This window comes from Zerene cesonia, chromosome 24 (assembly GCF_012273895.1).
Source record: "Zerene cesonia ecotype Mississippi chromosome 24, Zerene_cesonia_1.1, whole genome shotgun sequence".
NCBI classification, from domain to species: Eukaryota; Metazoa; Arthropoda; class Insecta; order Lepidoptera; family Pieridae; genus Zerene; species Zerene cesonia.
The window spans coordinates 2339809-2352488 of NC_052125.1; the positions used below are offsets into that span (position 1 = coordinate 2339809).

Below are 12680 nucleotides of genomic sequence, written 5' to 3' on the forward strand. Positions count from 1 at the left end.
CGGCAAACATAAAGCACAAATTCTATAAATAATTCATGAAAATATACTGAAGTAATAATCTATAAATTATAAGTGCTGTTGTTGTTGTTGTTGATTTGCAAATCATTTAAATTAAAATAATATCAAAGTTTGATTATATACAAAAAGAAGGTAAACTACGAATTTCATATTTTGTGTTCAAATTGTACAAAGAGTATGACAAAAAACTCAAATATATTATAATCCATAGTGTTTAAAACAGTCTTTAATATGTAGTCTATACTCAGGAAATTTTTCTTTCTTTCCTGTCAAAGTCAAATTGAAGTTTAGGCTGCTTTTGCGATATTTTAGTTTTTGTAAAGGTAAATAATCTGAATTTATTTAAAAAATTGTGTGATAAATGTGAATTTATTCAATACCTAAGTGGTTATTTGTGAATGAGTGATATTATCGGTGGCATATTTCTAAAATTTTTGTCTAATGTAACTTTATATCCTCCGCCCTAATAGCGGTATACCGCTTGACCGTATCGGATAGAATCGATATTCTTTTGTTTTAGCATATATTACCCAAGTGTTTGTAAAAATTTGTGTTTCAAAAAAATACAGATACTAATCTTCACATCCATACTTTTGTAGTAGGTACTTATGCATAAAAACTATTAAAATTGCACTTGCAGTCGAAACACTAAGCATGGTAAATGGGTCCCAAAGATAACCAATTAAGAAGGATGCTCTATTTATTTAAAATCGCTTAAAGTTGAATATAACTAAGTTATAAATGTTTAAAATTTCTCTATAGACACTGAATACTCTCGTTAAATACAAAAATCCGAAAACTCGATATGTATTTTATTCTAGTTACTTTACTTACTGATCAAAATTTAATTAATACATAGTAAGTAGCAGATAATATTTTGAAGCTACTTTGATATATTTTTCTTTATTGAGTCATCATATTATCATGTATCGTTGCTTGCGGCTTCACCACTGATAATATTAATGTGGTTTACATTTTTCATTAAAAAGTATCATTTGAAGACACACAATTCAATTAGTATGTTGAACTTGGTAATTTTTTTTATTTTCACCTAACATAAAAACTCATATAAGCATTCAGAAAGGTGAAATAGTGATTATACTCAAAAAATGGTATCTATTTCATTCTAAGTTTAAACATTACAGAACCACAGACACCAGAACCTACATCAAAATGCCAGAACTCACAGAATTGGACAAGGCCACAGCATCCATGACTGAGAAGAGGAAGGAAGAAACTGCGTCATCAGACAGCGACTCTGACGACACCATTCCAGAATTGGAGGATGCAGGTAATTGATGCCATACCCTTATTTTCAACACCACAATTTCATTAAAAACTAATAGTATAAGAAATGTTGTATTATCTTATATCTTTAAACGAGCAATTCTTGTATATATATATATATATAATTGTAATCTCAGAATCGGCTCCAACGATTTTCATGAAATTTAGTATGTAGGGGGTTTCGGGGGCGATAAATCGATCTAGCTAGGAATCTGTTTTAGAAAATGTCATATTCGTGTTTTATTGGCTTAAACTTACTTTTTTAACAAATAGGAGGCGTTTGAGTAGTCTCAATTTATTATGACTCTTCCTGTCATCTATTGGTGAATAATAATAAAAAAAATACCGAGCAAAGCTCGGTCATCCAGGTGCTTACTTATTAAAGGAATGAATCCTTTTGCAAAGTTTTTATTTTTGATGATAATATTGTCTTATACAACAGTTCATCTAAAATCATTTATATGCAGAACTGTTGATTAAAAAAATATCAACTCATAGACTGGATGATGTTTCTACTATACCATGAAATTTTAGGCCCAGTGGATGAAATGAAAGAACAATGACCGGATTTTTTATAATTTTTTCATTTGTCCTTTTCAGGTGCTCCTGGTGCTGGCGGCATCACCAACCCCATTGCGGGCATTGACATTGTGTCAAAGGCAAAGCAGTCTCGTGGTGAGAAGAAAGCCCGAAAAATTATGAGCAAGCTTGGGCTCAAACCTGTAAGTTACATATCAATTTTTATTCAATAGTTGTAATCCAATGATACATATTTTGTCACTCTAACTGTTTGATAGATTTTTAATTATTAAATAGGGAAGTTTATTTAAAATCTTTTCAAATTTTTAGTATCCAAAGTGATAGCCCCCTCCCTAGGAACATTGCTCATATTAGTTGTAGAAAGAATTATGTTGTAAATTGTCCAAAGCCCAACATATACAAACTATAATAAAGTACACACACTCAAAATTAATTATCAGCCACTCCTTCCAGGTACAAGGCGTGAACCGAGTAACTATCAGGAAATCAAAGAACATCCTCTTTGTGATCAACTCACCAGACGTATACAAGAACCCACACTCGGACACCTACATTGTTTTTGGCGAGGCTAAGATCGAGGATCTGTCACAGCAAGCGACTATGGCTGCTGCAGAGAGATTCAAGGCGCCAGAGAGCGCCGCTGCTGGCAATGACACTGCTACTGCTGGCACGGTGAGTTATATTCTACTGTCCAGACCCTCATGCTCCATTGTAGAAACATGTGCAGAAATAATATAAGCAAAATTTTAGCAATGCGAAATTAAAAGAAATTTATTCTGGCTGATTTACAAATGTATGTTTATTAGGGCATTGAGGATAAACATAAACAAGTACAGATTTATAATTGAACAATCAAAATAAGTTCTTATATTTATAACCTTAACTCAAGTAGAGACACATTTATTACAACAGACATACCCACTTTGTATTGAGTTCAATTGGACATGCTACAGTATTTTTAAGTTTTACTTTAAAATAATTGAAGGCTTTATAATGTTTTGGTATATTTTGTGCTGTAAGTCAAAAATATATGAAGACACATAAGTAAATAAATAAATAAATCTCGAAAATTAAATAGGGAGTCATAAAAGCATTGTAAACAAAATATAGTGTTTTATTTTCTCACTATTAAAATATAAATTTCAGACGGTAGCACCAATAGCTGAAGAGGAGGACGAAGAAGGGGTGGACGAAACAGGTGTGGATGAAAAGGATGTGGAGATTGTCATGTCGCAAGCGAACGTGTCGCGAGCGAGAGCGGTGCGGGCGCTTCGAAACAACCATTCGGATATTGTGAACGCTATAATGGTGAGTTTGAGGTGTTAGTGTTCCATGGTAGCTGATCACTTTTTATGTTGGATTGGAATACATCAATTTAACTATAATACAGTATTAATCAATGTTATTTAAACACCAAAAGAACTGTTTATTTAATGCTTGCATTAGCCCCAATGTTTCATTTTGATATGCTTGGGAGATCGATTCTAAACATATTTTTTTCGTTACAGGAGCTGACAATGTAAAGGAGTGCTGGATAGTCACAAGCGTTATTTTATATGTTCCTAGCTTTAAGTCTCATCATGGTAACCAAATAAGGATTTATGACATCCTTAATCTTGATGTCTATTATCAACAGAATTGTCTCTGATCATTCAATATCTCTGGCTTAACCCAGTTTAGACTGTATGGCTCGTTTAGAAAGGTAACGGGAATGTACATAGCATACAATGAAATAAATTAAAATTAACAACTGTATTTTGTGTTTTCTTTTCTAGTCCAAGTATTTAAATGTAATCAAATTGAAAAAATGTTATTCTGATTTGCTAACATTTAGGTAACTATTACTTATTTTATTTATTGGTAAATACTTAGGTACTCATAAAACGTAAGTAATATTTACGATTATATTATGTAAATATGAACTAGAGCCATACATAAATACACAGATGGCCATTTATAAATAAAAAAAAAGTATAGAAACGAAACATTTAGCTACGACATTCACAGTATTCTTTTTACCAATCGCTCATAAGTATTACACGCTGTTCGTACCGCTGACCGCATAGTATACAATGGTGTATAGTATCCTACTATCCTATCCTATCCTACTAATATTATAAATGCGAAAGTGTGTAAGTGTGTGTTTGTTGCTCTTTCACGCAAAAACTGCTGAACCGATAATGAAATTTGATACGTCGATAGCTGAATAACATATAGGCAACTTTTTATCCCGATATTTCTACGGGTTACGGATTTACGCAGGTGAAACAGCGTAAATCCGTAACCCGCAGCTGCTATTGTTATATATTGTATTCGATTATACGCCATATGTGATGTTTGTACTTATGACAAGATAAATGGATTGGTATGCATGTATGATGTCTTTTCCTTTCTTTTATGTACTAATAATATTTTCATTGTGGTCGTATGCTGCTGACCATTCCGATACGACGCCATGTGCCCCGCACAAGCCAAGCCGATTACCCCATTTAAATGTTTGTATTTGTGGTCGCTTTTCGAGACATTCAAAGCGAGTAAACGTACCATTAAATATTATGATACTCTTTGCTTGGAATTAGTTCTTTTACATCAAAACGGTGATTATACTTTATAATAATTACCCTCACTAATTACTACTAATATTCTCAATTAGTTTAAATCAAGACGCCTCAACAAAGAGTAATAAAAAATATGATGAGAGTGTGAGAATGAGATAATGAGAGTCTCAAAATTAAAACAATACACCACTTTAATATAGAAAATTATTTGATGTATGACGAATATTATTTACTCTGTGTCTACTTACGATAGTAAATAGGACATAGGTTGTCACAGGGCACTTGTCATTGTCACCTCATGTGACATGGACATCTGTCATTAGTAAATTTTTATAGTTTGTCTGTGGTTCGTTTGTTTTCTCGTTTCTCTGATGTTTGTGAAATAAACTGAATCCTGAAACTAAATCCATTTTAATCTCGATTTTGTGTTATTAAAACTCCATCAAAATGTCCATGTTCCCTGGAACTGTGGCGTTTGACGAGTTCGGTCGTCCATTTATTATTTTAAGGGATCAAGAAAGACAGAAAAGGATAACCGGTGTTGATGCTCTAAAGGTCTATATTTGTAATAATATTAAGGAACCTCATATAAGTAATGTTTTAACTTAACAATATGCTCAAAATGAAATTAAAATAACGTAATTGAGACTATTTTGTCTCATCAAATAGATAAAATTATAGTAACCTTAAATAAATTTTAATATTTCCTCTTTAAACAAAGAATTCTTATTTTTATACCTTTAATCTGTTGCTATTTTGTTTTTTACCTTATAATTATTTGGAATAAAACGAAAAAACCGCTTTTATCTCAAAAAAACATGTAAAAAATTTACAAAAATGATTCAGGTGTTTGTAATATGAGTCACATGATGGTTAAGAAATGTCAATTTTTAATTTAAAATAAATAACAATTCCTATTTTATTGAATGAATAATGATGAAAAACATAAAAATCTTATCATATGTTGCATACTTGCATCATAATAATAATTGTATGTTATATTGATAATGTTTTAAATAATTAACACAACTCAGGACACCCAATTTACTTAGAAATAGTACCAGAGCAAAGATACCAGTGATGTCAAATATAATTCCTACATGATGTTTTGAATCTAATTGATATTATTTTTCTTTTATTCTGAGGTATCTTTAGTAGAGTTTAAATAACATTCTGTATCTCAGAATGTGGAATAATCAATACACAAAGAAAACTATATCTTAAAAAAATCTTAAAAAACTCAAAAGCTTCAGTATTTTTACAAACTAACATTTCAATTGAAAAAGTTCATTGTCTTTGAGATAATAGATTATTTAACATAAATAACCATTCCAGTCACACATCCAAGCGTCCCGTCAGATTGCCAGTATCCTCCGTACCTCTCTTGGTCCGCGAGGGCTGGACAAGATGATGGTATCATCTGACGGTGAGGTCACAGTCACCAATGATGGTGCGACAATCCTCAAGCTCATGGATGTGGACCACCAGATTGGGAAGCTCATGGTGCAGCTGGCGCAGAGTCAGGATGATGAGATTGGTGATGGCACCACTGGTGTGGTGGTACTTGCAGGTGATTATTGAATAATTGGTTTCATATATTAGTTATTTTGTTTATTTACATGAAACAAAAAATGTATACTGTGCATTAATATTATTTATCTAAATATACTTATGAAAAAAAGAAGCAATTACATTTAGTATATTTTTAGGCTTTTCATTCATAAGATTAATAATCATTAATTTTTTAAGAATGTGTATGCACTTTGAGAATATCACAATTTTCTCTGACCTCAAACATATCTATTATATAATTATTAATATTTGCCAAAAATCAATGTTCATAACTGTCCATGGGCAATCTACAACTATCTGTGTAGTTCAGTTTTCTGTTGTGTTAATAATATTCAATAAATAACTACCTAGCTCTCTTAAGATATCTAATATGCATTAAAATTTAGGTGCCCTCTTGGAGCAGGCTTCCAATCTACTCGACAAGGGCATCCATCCCATACGTATCGCCGATGGTTTCGAAATGGCCGCCGCCGCAGCCCTAGAGCACTTGGACAGCATCAGCGAAGCATTCCCAGTGAATAAGGATACGAGGGAACACCTGATCAAGGTTGCCATGACAACGCTCGGCAGCAAGGTGGTGGTTAAGTGCCACAGGCTGATGGCGGAGATTGCTGTTGATGTAAGTTTCTATTAGTTATGATTTCTTAGTAATTATTGCATATTAAAATGATGATGAATTAGCTGCGCCCCGCAGTTTCGCCCGCATAAGTCTGTATCCAGTAGGAATATCGAGATAAAAAGTTGCCTATATGTTATTCCAGTAATCCAGCTATCTACATACCAAATTTCATTGCAATCGGTTTTGGAGTTTTTGCGTGAAATAGCAACAAACACACACACATCCTTACAAATTTTCGCATTTATCATTTTAGGAGGAAGTTGGATTATTACACACTGTTCTTGAAAAAATCAACTCTGCTTTATTAAATCTATTGATCTCTTTAAGCAAGTCACTGTATGAATAATATATGTAATGCAATAGATGTTGATAGTATGTATTCGAGTGCCAATAATTAAAACCAGTATTGGGACAGGAAGAGAATCAAAGAAACTCATTCTTTTTCTATTGCTTTTGATCTGCTGTTTTTTCAGTTTCTGTTCTGCTGGGGTAATTATACTGAAAAATTATATCTAAAATGTATGTTGTAGATCTCAATCTTTTGACAGTTTACAATCTCCCAAGATATTATAATCTAATGGTATGCACAATTTTATGGTATACACACAAATAATATATTTCAGGCAGTGCTCTCAGTTGCGGACTTGGAGAAACGCGACGTTAACTTCGAGCTGATCAAAGTCGAGGGGAAAGTTGGTGGCAGGATGGAAGACTCTATGCTCGTGCGAGGTGTTGTCATAGACAAGACCATGAGCCACCCACAGATGCCTAAAGTTTTGAAGGTAAATTTATAAATTAATGAAAAAAGATCTTTATAAATGAATCAAGATACAGTCAAACCTGTTTACAATTACATTGTTTATAAATCAGTTAAAATGACTAGAATCTGTGATCCCAGCTGAATAATCAACATAAAAACATCATCGGCTGTTACGACAATCGGTTTTTACGACCAAATATGAGTAGTCCCTTTGACATATAACAGATTTTGACTATATTTTCAAATCATGAAAAGGGGGGATGCTATTAGTTTGACTAGTGATTGCAGCTATTGTACTAAACAAACTGAACAATTTGGTTGCGTTTTTTTATGTTCAGAATGGCAGTCACTGTCAAATTGAATAGAACATGGGTTGAACAGTGTTGTACAATTCATCAACCCAAACTCTTATTACAAACATTCGGCTCGACAATTAGAAACCTAAAATGCACTGGGATAAGTCACAAAATAGCTGTCAACTGTTTATAGAACGTAAAACTCGCGATCCTCACGTGCCCGTTCGAGCCGCCGAAGCCCAAGACCAAGCACAAGCTGCAAGTTGGCTCCGTGGAAGAGTACAGGGAGCTGCGCCAGTATGAACACGAGAAGTTTGTGGAGATGGTGCGACGTGTTAAGGTGAATAATTTTTTTTTTTTTTTAACTTTTTTACATAATATTGACGCGGTTTATTTATTACTTGCTACCCACCCACCTGCGGCTTTACTCGCATGAAAAAGAAATGTTGTTCTTTGGAGATTTTCGAAGGCAATTTTTACGACATTGGATGCGTGTATATTCTCGTCAACTATTAATTCTTAACAACATATTTTTTTTTTTTTTTGAACGTGTTAATGCAATCTGTTCCAGGAAGATTCAGCAAATAGTTATATATGTCAATTGTCTTGCCGGGCGAACGATCCATTGATGCGTGCCCATAAATTATATATTTATATCATAAATCCACAGGAGCTTTTCTTTTCAGTCTTATGAATTTAGAGTCACATTTCATTAAATCCGCAGCCAGAATGTTTAACAATTCTATTTCTGTAGGAGCTCATTGAGTGATGGATTTCAACATATAACGACAAATTGCAAACAACCTGTTTCGAATATCGGCTGTTTAATTTTTAATAACATTAATGACATTCAAGATTTTTTTAAGGCTAGAAAGTGCACACGCCAATGATGATTACAATTTTTTATTATGTAATTGATGAATAATGATATTTACCTTGGCTGTGTCTGAGGTGTGTGCAGAATTTGCTTTTAAACCAATTCTATTATGTTTAATTAACGTTTAATCTTAATTAAATAATTGAATCTTATTATGACATTATAAATCTAATTCAAACATTAATTTTTATATGAATAAATTTTCTGTTATAATAATAAATATGTTAGAATATTACTTCAATTTATTCAGAACTATTGAAAGGTACATAGACCAACTTATGGCTTTGTTAACTTATAACATATGAAAAATTTCTCACAGGACACAGGCGCTACTCTAGCCATTTGCCAGTGGGGCTTCGACGACGAGGCGAACCACCTTCTCCTAGCTGAACAGCTGCCCGCAGTGAGATGGGTCGGTGGTCCAGAAATGGAGTTGATTGCCATCGCCACCGGGGGTAGGATTGTTCCAAGATTTGAGGAGCTGTCCGCTGACAAACTGGGCAATTGTGGTCTGGTTCGGGAGCTGAGTGAGTTTTTGCATAATACATTTTTAATTGTAATTGTAATTGTGAATACTAATTTTGTATAATTTGGAAATGATTCGGAAAAATAATTTATTTATTTTCTTTATTTGGATATGTAATTTTTAATATGTAAATTTGGATATGTATAAGTAAAGTATAATTGTTTTAAAGTAAATTATCTGTATGATACACAACTACGATTATATATACGAAAGTAATGCGTTAAATTACAAGTAAATGTCAATTTGTTCATTACAGTGACGTAACTATTAAATCTATACTAATATTATAAAACTAAAGTGTATTTCTGTTTGTTTGAACGCACTAACCTCAGGAACTACTGATACTATTTGAAAAATTGTTTCAGAGTTAGAAAGCCCATTTATTGAGGAAGGCTATAGGGGTTATATATCTACTGCGGGCGTAGCCGGGGCGGACCGCTAGGACTACTTATATTCCACAAAATATCATATAATTCCAATCAATCCCATTCCAGCATTCGGTACGTCCAAAGACGAGATGCTGGTCATCGAGGAGTGTTCCAACTCTCGAGCTGTGACAGTGCTGGTGCGGGGCGGCAACAGGATGATTGTGGAGGAAGCTAAGCGATCGGTGCACGATGCGCTGTGCATTGTGCGCAGTCTGGTGCAGGTGGGTTTGATATCAACCGGTTTAAAAAAAAGAGCAGCTTCTCTATTGAACTACATTTCTTTGTGTTTTTTTTTTTTTGTGGACCAATATGGTCTTGTTTATATTGGGTTCAGCACACACAGTTTGAATATGTATTAGTTATTGTGTTAAAAATCCTTCTACACTAACTATGTAGTTGTCGAGCGCGGCTTCAGTCGCGTGGTATCCAAGTTATGACTCACTTGTGTACTAATCGGAACTATAAATATCCATCTCTGTACCACATTTCACACAGATATGATGCTAGCACACAAAATGTGAAAAGAGTTAAGAAACACACATAAATATTTTCTTAGAATCTTTCGCGTTTTTAATATTAGGAGTATCTGATGCTGTTTGTGTTTGTGAACTACTACAAATGTTGTTTCTTCACTATTTATTTAAAAAAATGCTATTCATTATCGTACATAAAGTTTTTCGTAATATAATTTTGTTCTTTTTTGTGGCTGGTCCATCCATCCATCCATCCATCCATCCATCCATCCATCCATCCATCCATCCATCCATCCATCCATCCATCCATCCATCCATCCATCGACCCATCCATCCATCCATTTCTTTTTATTTCTTTCTTATTTATTTACATCACAAAATGTTATAATATTGCAGGACTCCCGAGTAGTGTACGGTGGCGGCGCCGCCGAGGTGTCCTGCTCGCTAGCAGTAGCCCGAGCTGCTGACAAGCTGTCATCCCTCGACCAATACTCATACAGGGCTTTCGCTGATGCCCTGGAGGCTATTCCTTTGGCTCTTGCTGAGAACAGGTGAAGTTTATACTATTTTGTTTGTATATATATATAAATATTTTTTTTTATAATTAGATCGATTACTCACACATTCTGTTGGTTCATGTGTCACCTTTTGTACTGTAATTTTATGCTTGTGGCAACTACGCTGGTGGTTCGCCTGATGGTAAGCAATCACTACGACGGTGGCGCGTCACCGTGTATTTATTATGAGTTCTGTTTTTAGTCGAAAAGTCGTAAGTGTGAAATAGCCTATCAGGAACATTAACGGAGTTCATTTTATCGGTTATTATATTACTGACTGTACCCCGCGGTTTCACCTGCGTAAGTCTGTATCCCGCAGGAAAATCGGGATAAAAAGTTGCCTTTGTCTTATTCCAGTTATCCATCTATCTACGCACCAAATTTCATTGCAATCGGTTCAGTAGTTTTTGCGTGAAAGAGTAACAAACATACACTTGCACATGCATACATCCTTTATTAGTAGGATAGGATTGTCAAAAAATTTATATGTGATATTTCTATTTATTTCTAGCGGTCTATCACCCATAGACACTCTGTCGGACATCAAGGCGCGCCAGGCAGCCGAAAACAACAGCAATCTGGGAGTCGACTGTATGGGATTGGGTAAATATCAAATATCATTATTTTTAATACTCAACGCATTTTTTTTTTGGTACATTGTAGCTCTGAATTTTACATGTTTTTTTGTGGGGGGGGGGTATCATTATCATCATCACCAGCTCATACATGTTCCAACTGCTGGGACGCTGGCCCATGAGGGTTCAGGCTATAATCTACCACGCTGCCCAAGAGCGGGTTGGCAGATGTCACATGTCGAAAGCCGTGGTTAAAGCATGAGCAAAAAGCCTCATGGGCTTGATTCCCGTTGGAGTTTAATATTAATATATTTCGATAATTTCCCACAGATTCAAATGACATGAAAGCGTTGAACGTCATCGAATCGTTGCACTCTAAGAAGCAGCAGATCGCATTGGCCACACAACTCGTTAAGATGATACTGAAGATTGATGATGTCCGCTCGCCCACAGATAATATGGAATAAATAACCCATTTTATACCTGACGAGTTGTTTTTTGAATCACCAGACTGTAGGGATAATTTTATTTTAGATTTTTGCTCGGTTGTATGAATTTGTGATCAATTTTAACACAGAGAGTGGTAAATAAATAAGATATTTGAAGGAAAGTTGAAAAATATTTGGTTGTTAGCATTTATACATACAAGGCAAATGTTTGTTGTACAATTTTCTTATAGTTTGGTATTTAGAAGTGAAACTCCAGTGGTTTAATAATATTTGTGGGAGTATATAAGGTTCCGATAGCTGGCGCTAGTATCACTACGATAATGGGGAGAGTGTGTTATTTTTTATTGACGAAATAAAATATAACCTCTTTTGATTCAACTACGGTATTTTTGAAGATAGAACGAGCTTTATGTTATTGTCTATGCCTATGGATAAGTAATTCACTAAATTGGAATTATTCTAAATTAAATGGGGTAATTTTTTTTTTTAAGTATCCAAGGTGTTATTTTTTTCGATAAAGTTAGTTACATCTCGTGAAATGCTGTATTGATATTTTTAGTTGTACTAAACATGTTATGTCACATACTTAGATGTACTGCGTATTATTTTATGTTTAATTTAATTATATAATAAAAATATTTTAAAACAAGTATTGTTTCGCAATTTAACCCGACTAATGACAGATTTTTCATTGGTCATCGAAATATCAGTGCTTTTAAAATCAGTTTTGAGTAATCAAAGTTTTTGCACAAAACTTAATATACCATGCAGTAGGAATGTAAAATTCATTAATTGCGATGCAGCAGTCATTTTTGGTCAGCACTTGGCACTATTTGGTTTTTAGTGGCTGCTTGCATTTTAATATTGTTTAAGTTTGTTCATATTATATGTAATGGATGGTGCGATTCGAACAAAGCCTTGAAATGAATGCTTTATTGTCTTAATAAATTAATTAATAACTCGCCTGTGTTTTATTTTGTAAAACGAAAACTTGACAAACCCGGGATGACAAAGACAAACAAAATCGGTTCAACCGTTCTAGAGTTGTATAAATAGTGTTACTAACACGACTTTTATCTTATATCTTTAAATGAGCAATTCATGTATATATATAATTGGAATCTCGGAATCGGCTCCAACGATTT

General features: G+C 33.9%; 2 protein-coding genes across 2 annotated transcripts; both read left to right on the top strand.

The window, feature by feature from the left end:
• Nucleotides 1–245: 245 nt before the first annotated feature.
• LOC119836450 (nascent polypeptide-associated complex subunit alpha) lies at nt 246–3600 on the top strand. Its single transcript, XM_038361779.1, has 6 exons — nt 246–341; nt 1164–1309; nt 1906–2027; nt 2299–2517; nt 2992–3153; nt 3354–3600. Exons 2-6 carry the CDS (start codon nt 1192–1194, stop codon nt 3366–3368), a joined length of 636 nt encoding a protein of 211 aa, XP_038217707.1. The 5' UTR covers nt 246–341; nt 1164–1191; the 3' UTR covers nt 3369–3600.
• A 1115-nt stretch (nt 3601–4715) lies between these two features.
• On the top strand, nt 4716–12497 carry LOC119836395 (T-complex protein 1 subunit epsilon). Its single transcript, XM_038361705.1, has 10 exons — nt 4716–4958; nt 5739–5973; nt 6362–6594; nt 7218–7376; nt 7844–7990; nt 8847–9054; nt 9548–9702; nt 10351–10505; nt 11023–11114; nt 11417–12497. Exons 1-10 carry the CDS (start codon nt 4851–4853, stop codon nt 11551–11553), a joined length of 1629 nt encoding a protein of 542 aa, XP_038217633.1. The 5' UTR covers nt 4716–4850; the 3' UTR covers nt 11554–12497.
• Nucleotides 12498–12680: the final 183 nt, after the last annotated feature.

Coding starts and splice junctions, on each gene's coding strand:
- LOC119836450 (XM_038361779.1), top strand. CDS start 1,192: ATGCCAGAACTCACAGAATTGGACAAGGCCACAGCATCCATGACTGAG. Junction 1,310..1,905: donor TCCAGAATTGGAGGATGCAG/GTAATTGATGCC, acceptor TGTCCTTTTCAG/GTGCTCCTGGTGCTGGCGGC. Junction 2,028..2,298: donor GCAAGCTTGGGCTCAAACCT/GTAAGTTACATA, acceptor CACTCCTTCCAG/GTACAAGGCGTGAACCGAGT.
- LOC119836395 (XM_038361705.1), top strand. CDS start 4,851: ATGTCCATGTTCCCTGGAACTGTGGCGTTTGACGAGTTCGGTCGTCCA. Junction 4,959..5,738: donor CCGGTGTTGATGCTCTAAAG/GTCTATATTTGT, acceptor TAACCATTCCAG/TCACACATCCAAGCGTCCCG. Junction 9,055..9,547: donor TGGTCTGGTTCGGGAGCTGA/GTGAGTTTTTGC, acceptor ATCCCATTCCAG/CATTCGGTACGTCCAAAGAC.